Genomic DNA, 16,599 nt, shown 5'->3' with positions numbered 1-16,599 from the left:
GTGTGTGTGTGTGTGTGTGTGTGTGTGTGTGTGTGTGTGTGTGTGTGCTTCCTAAAATCTGGAACTAACCTTCAATCAATTTGTGTGGCACTCAGAAGACACTAAACCATAAAAACCACAAAATATATTGAATGATATAAATAACATTCAACTGTGATCAGCACGCTTTGTTTGAAAAACTCAAGACATCTGTATTACAGCAGAAATTACGGCTCACACATTCTACTAATGATTTATATGTATGTGTGTATATAATACACACACACACACAGACACCAAACTTTATATATGTGTATATACAAACATACACACACACACACACACACACACACACACACGCACGCGCGCGCACATGAACGCATACCACTTTCATGATTTAATTCAGAGTTGGGACAGAGGCAGCCAAATACATAGATGGAAAGAAAAAAAAAACTGATATGATAAAATTAACTTCTTTAAAACTACCAATGAATGAGGCCACCTGTTTAATCTTAAATTTATTTAAATAAGTCAACCTTTATCAGTGTTAATGAAAAACTGCAGCATTCTTTTATACTTTGAGGTAGACGATTACAGGATGCATATATATTAGAAAATTACAAACACGGCCACACTTGTTCCAAAACAAATATACAAAGTCCAATGAGGCTGTCCAGTGACAGCCACTAAAATAATCTGTGTTGTTTTCTTTGAATCATTTTTGTAAGTAGCAGCCAGACATTCATCTCTGGGCATGGTGGAGATGACTTTGCCACAAAAGCCACTTATATTTTCAGAAGCCAAAGTCTTGACAAATCAATTCCTAAGAACATAATTTGTTACAAATTGAAGAAAGCCTGAAAACACAGATCTTGGTTAAAAAGGCTTCCGTATCTTCTTGTAGCTTTTCCAAATTTAAGTATGTGGGAAGGAATACCCATAAATTTAAGTCAAAACTGAAACATTTAGAATATTCCAATTTAAAATACATTAAAATGTGGCCTCCGAAAGGAAATGAAAATGACTTTTTAAGCATATGAAAAGTTGTGCATCATCACTCACAAGAGCAATGCGAGTTAAAAATGAGATACTATTTCCACCCACCACACGGGGCAGGGGGTGATAAATCACTGTGTGGAGAAATGAGTGCTCTCACAGGCTGCTGGTGCAAGCGCCGCATAGCAGAGCCTCTTTAAAAAGAGATCTGTAAAAGCCCATCAAAATTTAAATTCCCCTTAGTGCCTTGGATCTACAATAGTATTCCTAGGAAGTTATCCCACTGGCGTAGAAATTTAGTTTCTTCTGTCACCAAGAACTGGGGTATCTGCTTCAGTGTTATTGGTGGCTGAACCCAGCTCATTGTGCATTTACATATGGGGAATTTATTTACTTATTCAAAAAATTATAGCCAGGATGGGAGGAGGGGTGTCGTCTTTGGAAAGATGGGTACAGTCTTTATAGTTGAGAAGTCAACAGAGTACAATGAAAATTTTGCATGGCCTTACCTAGGTTAACGCCAGACCCTACATTACATTATGCCGTTCAGATGGCTTGACACCATTGTGTGAGTGAAAGTTTCTTATCACAGATCCCTCTGGCCCTTTAACAAACAAAACCCTTCGTTGGGAGTCCACCAACTTCAGCCAAGTTCTAATTTATTTTCTCATAAAACCAGATACATCATAGAGAAATATAACTGCCACTCTGCACCCTGGACTGCATTGTGCTGCAGACTTAACACAGACTGGAAGCATGGCCCCCATGTCTTCTGCAGCAGTTCTTGCTGATTGGGTGCCTGAGATGTCCTACTGAAACAGGTGGTGTCTGAGCAGAGTTGGATTTCTGCCTACAGAAGCCCTGGCTTTAACAACTGCTGTGGTTAGTTACAATTTTTCAGTCCTCAAAATTAACCGCTTGCCAGTGATTCAGAAATAGACTGAACAACATGTTTAGAGTTTGCCCGGTTTACTTGAGAGAGGAAAAGAGAGTGGGAGGCAAGAGGCTCACACCCCACCACTGGCCCCTAAAGAATGATTTTAACACTTGATTTCCAAGCCAAAGCACGGACGGAACAGCCACGAAATAAACTCACTTCTAAGACGCGGGACCCCTTTTAGGGCTTGTGTCACAGTACCACAAGCATGCAACCTCCTTGGTGGATATAATGCACGTGATCACCTCTACACGGGCACAGCTTGCAGAAGCCATTAATCTGGGAAAATTTGAGAATTAAGAAAAACAGCGAAGAATCACTAATTTTTCTAATGAAGATGCAAATATTTTAAAACTGATAATCTAAATAAACCTGAAATTAGATTTTAGGACAGCAAAATACAAATGGGCAGAGTGTAAGTTCCCTGAGAAAATGAATAACACAGGCCAACCATTACACACAACCAACATAGGCCCCTCGCTGTTCTATGGCTATGCTAAGCACACTCTCGTGTCAGTACTGAGCAGCTCACAGAACCAACACACCTTTCCTACTGTATATATAAGTGCTTAGTATGAAGGTCACATGCAGCTGCCATCCTCCGGGGTGATACCCAAAGGAAAAGAACAGCCTCGCGGTCTCCGCTGCTGCTCAGCGTGGGTTGCACATCCCCTATGAAGAAGACACCACCATATCCATTCCACCACAGAAAAGTTGAGACCCCAAGACACGCGGGCTAGGTGGTAACAGAAATGAGGCTCTTACGTGAATTCACGTTTTGCCTGCATACACACCTGTACCACCTTCTCCTCAGAAACAGCAGCTTCATTTATAGGACACACAGTTAGCACATGCCTGTGCTTTGTAAGCACAGAGGGAACGCTAACCTGCTTTACAACCCAGTGTCTGACACCAATGGGCCACAGAACTTTGCATATCACTTTTTAGTATTACAAAGAAGAAAAGCGAATAGAAGATCATCTCTCACCATCACAAATCCTTTAATCCCAGCATTCTGAGCAACACAATTCCAAGATTGATTCAGGAGTGATCATCCGCTCATTTTTACAGGAAGTATCCAGAAATACTTCACTGGAACCAGGAGCCACTGCTCCATGTGGGTAAGGGGTGCCCTGGCCTTTTTGCATAAACTTCAAAGGTTTATTGCACAGGCCCCTTCCTTGCCAATCAAAGGCTAAGACCTCAATATGAAGGAATTTCTTGCTTAATACAATCAGGAATATAAGTTAAAATAAAATATACAGAAGTGAGTATAATTGACCCTTGAAAGATGCTCCTACATCGTTCCTTTCCATCTAAGCTCTATCCTCCGACACTTTAACTCTAGGCTTGGCAGTGACTAGGACTAAACAAATCCACTGTCCCCAGAAAGTTCTACTGTGGCATCTCATTTAAAGGGAATCACCTTCTGGGTCCCAGATTTAAAAGAACATCTATATTTCAATAGTCTCAGAAGGTGATGCCTAAATCCAAATGTACCAGGATACCAGGACCAAAACTTTTATTCTTTTAAAACAAAGTTTTGTTTTAATATTAAGAGGCGATTCAGTAGAAGACCACAAGATATTTTTCTTTCCAGGGAAATGTACAGGTTTATTTTTTTTTTGAGACAGTTTAAAAAAGTTATGATGTTTAATAAAGAAAGAAAGAGAGAGAGAGAAAGAAAGAAAGAAAGAAAGAAAGAAAGAAAGAAAGAAAGAAAAGAAAAGAAAAGAAAAGAAAAGAAATCTACCAGTGAGTGGGAAAACTGACATAGAGCTGGAGGTATGAAGATTATAGTGTAAAAAATAATCTACAAGTTTTCAAGATTCTTCTGGCAAAAAGTTCTTTGGAATCATTTTCTTCTGGGAGCCGAAAAGCATTTTCTAAGAGGCTTCCAGCTCTAACATCAACCTTTCGGATCTCCAGAAAAGCCAAGTTCAACTTTTAAGAGCACTGTGTACTTTCGGGGTTAAAGGGGAAAAAAATGAAAGCAAAACACAGCCACACAGTGATTGCTCCTCACCTTCTTAAGCTGTGGACGGCAAGCCCGTACGGGGTCATGTAATTTAGAGTCCAGACCATGCAAACTTGGCAACAGTGAAAAAGGTTGTAGTGCTGGGGAGATGGTACAGTTGGTATTACCGAGCTGGTACAGAGATCTGGGCAGATCCCCAGCACCCACGTTAAAAGCCAGCCTAGTAACCTCAGTACCAGGGAACCAAGGCAAGAGGATCCGTGATGCTTGCTGCCAGGTAGTCCAACAAGATCAGTGAGCCCGGCTTATTAAAAGAACCTGTCTCAAAAGAGGGGCTGGAGAGAGCCCAGCGATTAACAGCACTTGTTCTTAGAGAGGACTTGGGTTCGATTCCTAGCAACCATATGGCAGTTCACAACCAAACAGTAACTCCCATTCTAGGAGATCCAATGTCCTCTCCTGCCCTCTGGAGACCAGGCACATACGTGATACAAAGGCATACATATGAGCAAAGCACTCATACAACATAAAAAAAAGTAATCTCAATTTTAAAGGAGTAAGACAAAGAATTGAGGAAGCTGCCTGACAATAACCTATAGCCTACACACACACACACACACACACACACACACACACACACACACACACACATCCACATACAGTTTCTGATAGGCAATGGACAAAAACTGCTGCAAACTCAAATGCATGGTGAATCTGAGGTCGTGTTGGCAGCACTCGCCTGCGCTGCATGGCAAAGCTTCCCTGCAGTCCTGCACACAAAGCACGTGGGCTTTGCGTCACACATGCGTCACTGCACAGAGTGCCAATGATCAAAGCCCGAAGCAACCTGCTTCCAGTCTGAAATGCCGTGAGCTGCACTGGTTTCTCTGGGCACACAAATTTTCCTGTTGCTGCCGAAACATAATGGCTTTGTTATGAAAAATAAAACAGTATTTTTCTGATCATATCAAATTAATATAACTGATATATTCGAGTTGTATTGTGCCGTGGTAAAATGGTGCCATTTGAGTTGCTGGCTTGAGTTTCCTTTTTAAAAATCTAATAAATTTGGGTTTGAGATTGGGGCAGAATTGAAAGAATTTCTGAGATAGCCTAAATGTATTTCTGCAATGTTATAATATTTATATAGAGCAGCACTCTCGATATTCATTACTGTAATATCAAAGCACTGGTGAACTGTGAAAGATGAAGATGCTCTAAGTCTTTTAGTGCAAACCATTTGGCAAAGATTCAATTCTTCATGTAAACATAAAGAAACACTTTGTCGGGGCTGGAGAGATGGCGCAGTGGTTAAGAGCACTGTCTGCTCTTCCAAAGGACCTGGGTTCAATTCCCAGCACCCACATGGCGCTCACAACTGTCTGAAACTCCAATTCTAACGGGTTTGAAATCCTCACACCAATGCACATTAAAATAAAATAAAAAAAAAGAGAGAGAGAAACACTTTGTCTCAGTATGCAAATTTTACTTAGTCTTAATAAGTGGCAAAATTATATGCAATCTGAATCACTATTTTAAAATATACTTATTTATAATTTAACATCAGTAAATTTTCGTGTGTTCACCTACTTTATGCATCTACAATCCAAGCATCCCATAAAAGTTTCTCAGGTGATAAGGAGTCCCAGGTAGATGAACTTTAAGAAAGCCATGAACTGAAGAGAGGGAACAAGGTAGGAGAGGAAGCACAGAGAGAAATGAGTTGGAGATCAGAACCGAGGAGAGGGTGGGAGGAGGACAGCAGGCCAACAGAGAAAAGAGAAGCCATGGGCAGGGCATCTTTGGGACAAGCTGGAAACCTAAGACGTGGTAAGCTTCTGGGAGGATATGAGGGTGACTCCAGCTGAGACTCCAAGTAGCAGGAGGCTAAGGAGGACACCTTCTAACTAGACAGGTCTCTTAGTGGAGAGAGGGGAACACCCAACTACCCACTACTGATAATGCTCTGCTAGGTTTGTAGACAGGAGCCTACCATAGCTGTCTTCTGAGAGGCTACACCAAACAGAGGATCCAAACAGATGCTATGACTAACAGCCAAACATTGGGCAAAGCATGTAGAAAAGTGGGAGTAAACATAGAAAGACCTGGAGGTGCCAGGAGCGACACTAGATCAACAAAGCCAACTAATCAGGGGCCAGAGGGGCTTGCAAAGACTGAGGCACCAACCAAAGAGCATGCATAGACTGGATCTAGGCCCTCTACACAGATGAAGCCAAGGGGCAGCTCAGGCTTCATGTGGCTCCTTAGTAAGGGAGCAGGGGCTGTCTCTGACATGGACTCTGTTGCCTGCTTTTTGATCACTGCCCCCTGGGAGGGCTGCCTCACCAGGCCACAGGGGAAGAGGATGTAGTCAGCCCTGATGTGACTTAATGATCTGGGGCAGAGGAGGCTCCCCTTAGCTGAGGAATAGGGGAGGGAAGATAGGGTAACAGGGAAGATGGGGCTGGGCAGAAAAAGAGAGGAGCCTACAATTGGGATATAAAATGAATAAATAAATTAAAATTAAAAAAAAAAAAGAAAGCCATGAGCAACTGATCATTTATGCCTCAAGCTCTCCATAATAATTACGCTAGCCACACATGAAGAAGATCTCCTTTCTGTTCCTTTAAGGGTAGGTAGAACACACATACATCTGCAACATGTATTAATGTAGTATTTAGGAATAAAGAACAAAGTAACTTTACATCTGCCAAATCACAGCCATTAAGAAGAAGAAGAAGAAGAAGGAGGAGGAGGAGGAGGAGGAGGAGGAGGAGGAGGAGGAGGAGGAGGAGGAGGATGAGGAGAGAAAGATTATCTGAAGAGAAAGATTTCAATAGAAGCAAAATGGCTTAAAAGTCTGTAGATTTTACATTGCACTAACACTAAGACAACAGTAAATATTGCAATGTTAGCTGAAATAATTTAAGCCAAAAATGTTTATTAGTCTATAAATGCTTTGAACATTTTCATAGAGTTCAATTTAATCTCTGCATATAAAATGGAATCTATGGATTAACATAGTCTCAGATGAATTTTTTTTAAGTTTTTACTTTGTAACAGAATTCACTACAATCAGTCGCCTAAATAAATTACTAGATATGCCAAATGATCAGAGTGATCAGTGTAAGGTATATTCAACATTGCAAACATCTTGAACTTGTCAAGACATATTTGAAGTCTAATAGGAAAGTGCCCATGGGCTCCAAAGGTTACTTGTAGAAACACAAAGAGGGAAGCCGAAAGTCAGGGAGGTCACTGGGAAATAAACACGAGTAGAACAAACAACCAAAATCAACACGAGACTTTCCCAGGATGTGGCACTGGCTTATCTTGAACCTCTAGCCTTTCCACACTCTAGGATTACGTGCCTGTTTAAAAACTTTTTAGGTCAGATGTACATTTCCCTATAACCTTGATGCCTTCAAGTCCCATACTCCACAAACTTCAATTACCTATGCAACAGCAGATCCAAGAGGGCTAATGTGCCACCTTCACAATAGAAATGTAACGACAGTGTGGGGATTTAGAACAAATCTGTTAAGGACATAACCACAGCTAGCTTCTATAGTACACTCATAGTAACTACTAAGACAAGTAAAAGGGTTATTTTTTTTTTTAAACAACTTCCTTCGTGTCCCAATTCTCCATGTTCACACCTGATCTTACCCAAAATGCCAAGAAGCAGTAAAATCCCAAATTTTAAGATGTTATAAAAAAACGTTCTGTCAGGGACAAATGTTTCCTCATTTCTGAAGCTGGCTCTCCGATACCTACTTAACTCACCGTCTACAACATTCTAGTATGGTGAAGAGCTAAAAATGGAAAAATACTTTACAGCATCAAGACGCATTTAGTAGAAAAGGCACAAGGAAAAAAATAGGTGAAACAGGGCTCAAAAAGAAATGAGTCCACAGAATCCAAATTGGTCACATAATTATACAAATGGATAATTTCTCATTGCAGGATCCAAAGCTTTCCTACAGTTCTCAGAATAATTATCTACGGCATAAAGGAAAAACAAAAACAAAATAACAAAACATGGTACCAAAATAATCCACTGTGTCCTACACAGCAACTATAGCAAAGTTTACCAGTGATGTAATTCATATTCAGAGGCAATGAATGTGTAAATCCTTTTAGAAACATGTTAAGTTCATGGATACAAAGCTACTCAAATACAGATAAACTAAATGTGGAGGATCCTAAGTAAAGAACCAAGTTCAAGCCTACATCCAAACTGGGTCTTATGTGAATCTGAGTTGGGCACACAGGATGACTAAAAAGTTCATCTTAAGGTTGGTGGCCTGATTTTAAAGAAGATTTTGTTCAATTCATAATCTTTATCTGTGCCACTGAACTGGTTGATAACAAACATCTTAAATGCTTGTGTCAACAAGAAAGATAAAATTGTTCTTCAGCTTAGCAAATGTAAGGGCAAAAATATCCCACCTTCATCCAAAAGGAGAATTTTTTTCTACTTAAAATTCCAAAACAAAACAAACATATGTATTTAAATGGCTCAAACATGTTATATGAACAAATTATATTTACATTCACTGTGATCAAGAAAATATGGACAGTAACTCCATTTAATCTATTTTTCCACATAATCTTCAGCTTTTCCCCAAACTTCCCATGAACTGATTGAGCCATGTGTGGATCCTAGGGTTTAACCGCGTGCAGTCTGTCGCTTGTTTCAGGCTTTGTTATTTAGGTGTTTCTCCCGGATGGAGCCCCGTTCTCCCAGTGGGAGGAAGGAGACTCCCAGGACTCGGTAAGCTCATAAAACAACATTCACAAGCCCCTCCATCAGGCAGCAGCACATAAATGCTCAGGGAGGAGACGTTTTTTGAAGAGCAGACCTTAGTTAACCAGGGAGCTCCCTGGGTGCACATCCATGAATCGTGGTGTGTGCTTAGCTGGATTTCTGATGTTTAACCACGCTCGTGAAAGTAACTCAGGAACTCGTCATTACTCTGAGTTAAACTTGAACAGGATCAATTCTTTGTCCTGTTCTCAGCACCTTCAAGGAAGAAGATGTTCATATGTCCACAGAAGTCGCACCTGAAGCTCTGTCAAAATATCACTGACCCACTTAGACACCAAGGCTGTTCTAGCCAATTATGTCATTTTAGATTTGCACCTAAGAGTTTGCCTTTCTCTACATTCAAAATCGTGAGTCCACAGCTAAATCATTAAAGTAATTTTTACCCTTTGGGCTCTTCCAGACCATCAGTTCACATAATAGCACCCAGTATTTCTGAATAGGAAAGATTATTTTTTTAACAGACTGACACTCACCCCTCCTGCCTTCAGCAACTTTCTTCTAAAGTCCTCTGTGGGGTTATTGAAAGTTAGCTTCTCACAGCGGAGGTGATTCACTGGTGGGTGGCCTTCAAGATGCAGGAATAAGTCATAATCAAAGCGGACTTTCTTAGGTTCTTCCTGGAGGTTAAGAAAATGAGAGGCAAAAATAGAAAATTTAGAAGCAATATTTAACCATCACAAGGAACAGAAAAGACCTAGACAACTTAACAGTTGTGTCAAAGTAGTTCTGGCAAAGATTATGCTGGGATTATATATAAAGCAATCTACAAATGTGTGAAAATTTCATTTGTGTTAGGAGAAAAACCAAAAAGAGTGAACTTAACATTTCCCCTTGGTTTCTCAAGTGGACGACACCACGAATAGGCTACCTACCCAATGGAAACCTGAAATAGTCCTTCTGCATCCTGCCTTTAGCACACAACATGGAGACTTTCCTCCTGTTGCCATGATTACTACTGTCCAAACGATCACAAATCCTAGCTCTACTAGGTATATGATGCATTTTTTTTTTCAATTCTTCTATCATTCAGCTTTCAAAATGATCTACATAACTCAAATGTCTACTCATTTTCATTCCTTAGTTAAAATACCAATAGCTTCCAATGCATATCAGCTTAAAAATCTAATGAGATGCATATGCGACGTGAGGCCCACATAATCTGGCTCTGGAATTTTTGTCTCAGTATACTACCTTTGTCCAAATGATGGCCAGTTCTCTCTCGGCTGCCATATGCCTACGATATCTTCACAAATGTAGTGTTGATTGCTTGTCAACATTCAAGCTCATTCTTCGACCTCCCCAGTCTTTGGCCTCCATCATTCATCATAGTTATATATTCTTATCAACCCCCCTATTTTCTAGTCACCATAAACTCTGCCTTAGCTTAGACCATCACTACCCCTCAGAGAGTCCTCTGCTTTCAAACTTGACTCAGTCAACATTCCTTAATGACAAGTGACTGATTTTTTTCTAATGCAAAAATATTACCATTTCATTACTATTTTAAAAAGTCTTCAAGGCCAAACTTAGAGGCAGAGTGCAGGGAATCTTATTAAAGAAGGGGGAGATAGAAAGACCTGGAGGGAACAGGAGCTCCAAAGGCTTGGAAGGGAACAGGAGCTCCAAAGGCTTGGAAGGGACAGCAGCTCCAAAAGGAGACCAACAGAGCCATAAAAACTGAGACCTGGGGGCCCTGTAAAGCCATTTGTAATGGGTTTAGTAACAATCCAGCAATACTAAATGCTCATGATATCTGGCTCTATTACTAGGAATCTCTTGAATAGAAATATTAAAATATGAGTGCAAATAGTGGCATTAACCGGAATAGATACACAATAATTCAAATACCTTCTAGTTTTATTTATTTATTTCATGTGTATGTGTATGCATCTGAGTGGATATGTGTGGACCACATGTGTGCAGGTGCCCACCAAGGCCAGAAGAGGGCATCAGATTCTTTCAAATTAGCGCAACAGGCAGTTATGAGCCTCCTATGCGGGTGCTGGGAAGGAAACTGAGATCCATTATAAAAGCAGTAGGTGCTCTCAGTCACTGAGCCATCTCTCCAGTCCCTTCATTTAGATACTTGAAATTATTACTTGGAAAGGCATATAGGTAAGTAAATTAACGGTAATTCATGGAAAAATATTAAAGTCTGACATGCCATGACCCAGCCAGTCTCCATAGTGACATGCTTTACCATGCAGACACATGGAGGGACACTTGAAAATAGCTGTCAAATAGTCAGCAGCCATTAGACGGGATTAAGGGACTAAAATTAATAAATTTTATTCCACATTCTTTCAATACAAAAACATTCACTCCTGTGTACTTTTAAAGAAAAAAAAATATAATTACCACCAAACAATAAAAGAATGAAGTAGTAACAGTATCCTCATAGGCCCTCAGGTTGTTTTTTTTAAATATTTTTTTATTTTAATTTTTATTAATTACACTTTATTCACTTTGTATCCCCCCATAAACGCCACCCTCCTCCCCTCCCAGTCCTACCTTCCCTCCCCCTTCTTCATACATGCCCCTCCCCAAGTTCACTGATAGGGGAGGTCTTCCTCTCCTTCCTTCTGATCCTAGTCTATCAGGTCTCATCAGGAGTGGCTGCATTGTCTTCTTCTGTGGCAAGCCCTCAGGTTTAAGCAAAAGGAAAAGCCATTGCTCTTCATACAAGCCTAAGGACAGGGTCTGAAGAAGCCTTCCTGTCAATCCTGAGCACAGATTTCTCTTTAATTTTTTTTTTGTTTGTTTGTTTGTCTTGTTTTTGTTCTTTTGTTTTAATTTAGTGAGGAAAAAAATGTCCATAAAGTTGTGTTCTGGTCAACTAGAAATCTCTACTTAGAAGGTAGACACAATGTGATGGTAAGCTTTGCCCCTCGGAAAAAATTACTCCTCAAAGCTCAAATAAGAGAAGCTGAGATACGGCTCAGCTGCTAAGAGGAATGTGTGTTCTTACAGAGGACCCAATTTGATTACAGCACCCAATGCTGGCTCACAATCGTATGCAGCTACAGTTCTGGGAAGAGCCAACCCTAACTCCAGGTCCAGAGTATCTAATGGCCTCTTCTGACCTCCCAGGGCACCAGGAACACATGGGATACACAGACAAACATGCAAGCAAAAGACATAGACACGTGAGAATTTAAATTTAAATCTAAACTTCAGAAGTGTGCATTCACTCTGAATATAAAATAAATACTTTCCCTGGAGTGGCAATCTGGTTTGGTGACACCAGAGTCCGCCTCACTGTACATAAGCTCCAATCATTTACTCACATTCTGTCTCTGAGAACAGACCAAGAGAGGGAAGCATGACATCTTTTCAAACTACAGCATTAGGACTGAGTGTGTTTCAGTGTGAATGCTGTTTTCTGGCTCCTGGAACGCAAATCATTTTCCGGATAGGGTGGTTTTATTGTGCACAAATACAAAGTAAGACAAAATAAACACAGACATACACTCTACTAGTTCTATTGCCTCTGACATCTCAGATCAACAAGCAGAGCTAAAGACATAGTCATCCGAGGAAGAGCAGGCCCGGGACTGGGAGAGAAGTACATTCCTCATGAGCTGAACTGAGACCCTCCTATCATCAGTGGACTCATCTCCCAGGAGAACTCTCAACACTTTTGTCCTAAACCATTGCTATGATAGACATTCACTCTTAAAAAAAAAAAAAAAAAAAACAAAAACTGTGACTACTTACAATAAATAAAATAATAAACACTCAAAATGAAAATTCTGCTACAGTTACTAAATCCTTTACACATGAATCAGTTCAGTCAGAAGAAAAACAATGTGTCCATCTAGACTGCAAGGGCACTATACTAAATGAAATAAGCCGGTCTCAGCAGACAAGCATTGTTACAACTTGTTTACATGAAGTACTTAAAATAGTTAAATTAATCAGATTCGTAGACTAAGAGACTAGAGTGATAGTCGGATAAATAGATGTTTGTTTATTAACACTTTCCCTGCTGGATCAGTATGTAAAGTAAGGAAGTTCCTGGGATACTCCTCACCATGGCATCTAGCAGAAACGCCGCTGCATTTCACAGTTAAGAAGATGATTCTTGGGTGTGGTGGCACATGCCTTAAATCCCAACCCATAGTGACTGCCCTGGTATGATGTAGAGCAGGTTGGACAAAATCTCATAAAGATCTGCCTGCCTTTGCCTCTCAAGTGCAGGGGTTATGTCCACACTGAAGCAACATGGATGGCAGAGGAGGGGTCTGCCCATGATCATGGTCTTCTCACAAGAAGTCAGAGTTCTTTAAGAGAAAATCTTTGGGGGCAAAGGACTAGATTCTTCCTACAGTATAATCCAATCACTGGATGAAACTAGAACACTGGTTATGAGGACGTGACAGGAGGGAAGACACCCTACATGATCTTCACTAATTAAATACCCACAATACTAAAAGGCAGTGGTTGTAAAGGGAAGAAAGGCTCCAAATTTCTTTTCATAAACACGATCATTTAAAAACACATAGTAAAGTAAGGAAAATAAGCATTTCTCCAAAGAATATAAATAAACGGACAATAAGCATATGACGAGATGTTCAACACTCTAAGTCAAAGAAATGCAAATCAAAACCACAATGAAGTGTGGATGGTTTGCCAACCAACAGTTTATCTATAGTTAAAAAGAAAATGAGAACATAAAAAGCATTAAAAAAAAATCAAACTTTCATACACTGCTAAAGGTAATATAAAATGCATAAAATGGTATGATGGGTCTAAATATAATTAGTAGTTCCCCTAAAAGTCAAACATAATTATATACAATACGACCATATAATTTTGTGTAGGCGTTTACACAGGGGGATTTGAAAACATAAAAACCAGTAAGTGACAATTCAGTGGCATTACTAGTAATAGTGACAAAGAGGAGACAGGTCAAATGGCCATCAACATACAAGTGAAAAACAGAATGTGAATTTTTTAAATAATGAAATATTATTCAGGCATAAGAAAGAATAGGTATTGAAACATCTCATAACAGGATGAATTTCACTTCCCAAAAGTTCTTATGAAGTTACTAAATAAAATAACATGTAAAGCACTTAGCATCGGTCAAGGACAAAGGAAAGACCAAACAAGTAACTACAGAAAAATACTGTCAAGTATGTCTCTGTTTCGCTATGTGTATATGTGCCTGTCTGTCTGTCTGTCTGTCTGAATGACTGACTGATAGTCTATCTGTCTGTCTCTGTGATTGAAGGCTTTTATAACATGACATGGCAAGGTGTGCTAAAATACACACATAAACAGTGAGGAAAAACTATAAAACATAAAACATACCCAATTGTCAATGCATTCTTATTCTGTAGGATGGGTTTGTCGTGATTTTATATCTCTTAGTCACAAGGAAAGCTTTGATAAGTTGAAAGGCTGAGCGTTCTAAAACAGAAAAGCCACTGTTGCTGTGAAAAATACTGAGTGTTAAAGAGTGGCTCTCCATGGCTCTAATCCTGTCCTGAGCACCACGAGTCACTCCACATGATCTGTGAAGTAAGCATGCAGATTCCTAGGTTGTACCCAGAGACGCCGCATGTGTGGCTCTAGTGAACTGTGAAAACGTTCTCCTAATCAGCTCTTATGAGCTGTTGCTCCCCCCAGGACCAAATCTGAATAGAGTGCTAGCTTAGAGAATAGAATTGTTTTATCAGTTGCTTTTTTGTTTGTTTTGAAAGTGAACTGTGTCATCTTAAGGCACATTTAGAAGCTACAATACCTTTGAATTAAAAGTAAGGAGTAGCATTATATAAAGACTACAAACGCTATTACAGGCCTGACACTGGGATGAATGCTTTCCTGGGGGTAACCAAAATCATTGATCCAATGATTGCAGAGTAGGAAGCAGCAAGCAGTAGCTTTGGCAGGCGAGGGTACAGGATCTTAGCTTCTAAGTGTACCAGCTTCCCTACTTATGCACAGACCACTCCATTTCACAGTGCCAATTCTGTATCTTCTTGCCTTTAAAAATGTGTAACACTATGCTACAAACACTAATCTACCGTGTCTATGGACAAAACCCAGAAAAATAGTGCTGAAAAGAAGTCTATGTTACAAAGGAGACACTGTTCCAAGGATTCCACACATTATCATCATATAGATTTCTAACTACATCTTGAGGTGAAGACTCCTGCCTCCCCACGTCACAAGTAAGGAAAGCCCCAGACACATTCAGCAGTCACCCATGTAATGTAGTCTGTGTAGTCTGTGCCGAATGTGGTGGTGACGTCTTTTAAATGCAGTACAGCCATAATACCGAGGCCGAAATAACTTTATATGCTGGCCACATACGTTCATCGGCTAAAGATAAAACAGGATTGTTCTTATAATTTCAAAAAACTCTAGAGATATGAAAGCAAGAATAGGAACACTTCCTGGAAAAACTCTTTCCTATACAAACATTTCCGCCTTTAGTAAATTTTATATAGCCTGACTTGATATGATTGAAATTATCTTTTTTATAGCCACTTCCTCTATGGTTAAGAGTTGTGATAACAAAAATTTCAAGACGCCAAGCTTAGCTTTAACATTACTGTTAGAAATGTTATTAATGAATTATCTGAAACATTAATTGGTTAATAGAGGATTTTCAGAAAGAGTGATGGGTAAAGATTACATACCTTGTTTTTAAAATAAACCTCAATTGGCAATATGAAACCAGCATACCCAGACTCTTCTACTTTGTAAGGTGGGTCTTTGCACACTGCAACATGAAAAAAGAAAATAGAAAAGATGAGAATAACAGACAAAAAAGACATCAAAAACATAAACATTCTACTAGCTACATCATACCCAATTTTTACAGCTTTTGCCCATTTCATATTTGAGTCTCAGATTTCTTCTTTATTTCTTATTCTCTGGGACCCATAATAATATTTTTCCTATGTATGGATGAAGTATAGCTCATGGCAGCCAATCATAGTCACAGTGAGGAAATTAAATATTACTCTGAGGAACAGGGCAGGGCCTGTGATCAGGTCTTAAAATAACTAAAATAGTGGCTCTCTGCCTACGGGTTGCGACACTTTTGGGGGTTGAATGTCCCCCTCACAGGGGGTCACCTAAGACCATCCTGCAATCAGATGTTTACATTACAATACATAACAGTAAAAAGCTACACTTAGGAAGTAGTGACAAAAATAATGTTATGGTTGGGCCACATGAGCACCTGTCTTAAAGGGTCACAGCATTAGGAAGGTTGAGACTCACTGAACTAAAAGAACTACAGAGTCTCCTAACAAAAAAAAAAAAAAAAAAAACTAGAAGTTGAGGAAACTCACTCCCTGTCTAGGCCCCTGACGTCTGACCTGTCCTGTACTGTTTCCTTCCTAAGCAGAACTGAAGCCTAGGCACTTCTGACACAACTCATGCACACAAAGATTCACTGCCTCTACCTTTCTGAAGCCACAAAAATAAGGTTTAATGAGATCTCACCACAACAACATATAAAAAAAAAAAATCAAACAATAAGAATATAAGACCTTCCCACTTCTTAGAATAAACTAAATTAAAACAGGGTCTGGGAGAATTAGAGACCTTGGGAAGCAAAATTTCATTCCTCTAAATCTACTACACCAGAAATCAATCACAAGCCAACAGAATTTATTCCTATTCCTGTTAAGCGTTGTGTGCTGGAGAGGTGACTGGAAAGTAGGAGAACTTGCTCTGCCGTAGACCTAAGTTTGGTACAGCACCCACTTGGCATTTCACAACTGGCCCTAACCTTAGTTCCAAAGGATTTGTTGCCCTCTTCTAAGCCCAGTGAGCTCCTGCATGCATGTGGTACACTCACAGAGAAGAGTAACCATTTTTAAACAGTGGCTTCATAGTGTTAAGAAGGTGAAACTG

The 16,599-nt window shown here is 39.8% G+C and overlaps 1 protein-coding gene across 2 annotated transcripts in view; it reads right to left on the bottom strand.

Moving 5' to 3' along the window:
• Positions 1-16,599, bottom strand: part of Mllt3 (MLLT3 super elongation complex subunit) — a 250,155-nt gene that overhangs the window by 82,989 nt on the left and 150,567 nt on the right. For both annotated transcript variants that reach the window (XM_055629509.1, XM_055629515.1), the window contains exons 3-4: positions 15,372-15,454; positions 9,195-9,338 (exon numbers count right to left, since the gene is read on the bottom strand). In XM_055629509.1, coding sequence (XP_055485484.1) covers positions 9,195-9,338; positions 15,372-15,454 — 227 coding nt within the window. The remainder of the gene's footprint in view (positions 1-9,194; positions 9,339-15,371; positions 15,455-16,599) is intronic.

Source organism: Psammomys obesus, unplaced genomic scaffold (genome assembly GCF_907164565.1).
Source record: "Psammomys obesus unplaced genomic scaffold, mPsaObe1.curated_primary_1811, whole genome shotgun sequence".
Lineage (NCBI taxonomy): Eukaryota > Metazoa > Chordata > Mammalia > Rodentia > Muridae > Psammomys > Psammomys obesus.
The sequence above is the reverse complement of the archived record's forward strand: the minus strand, read 5'-3'. Positions and strand labels throughout refer to the sequence as shown.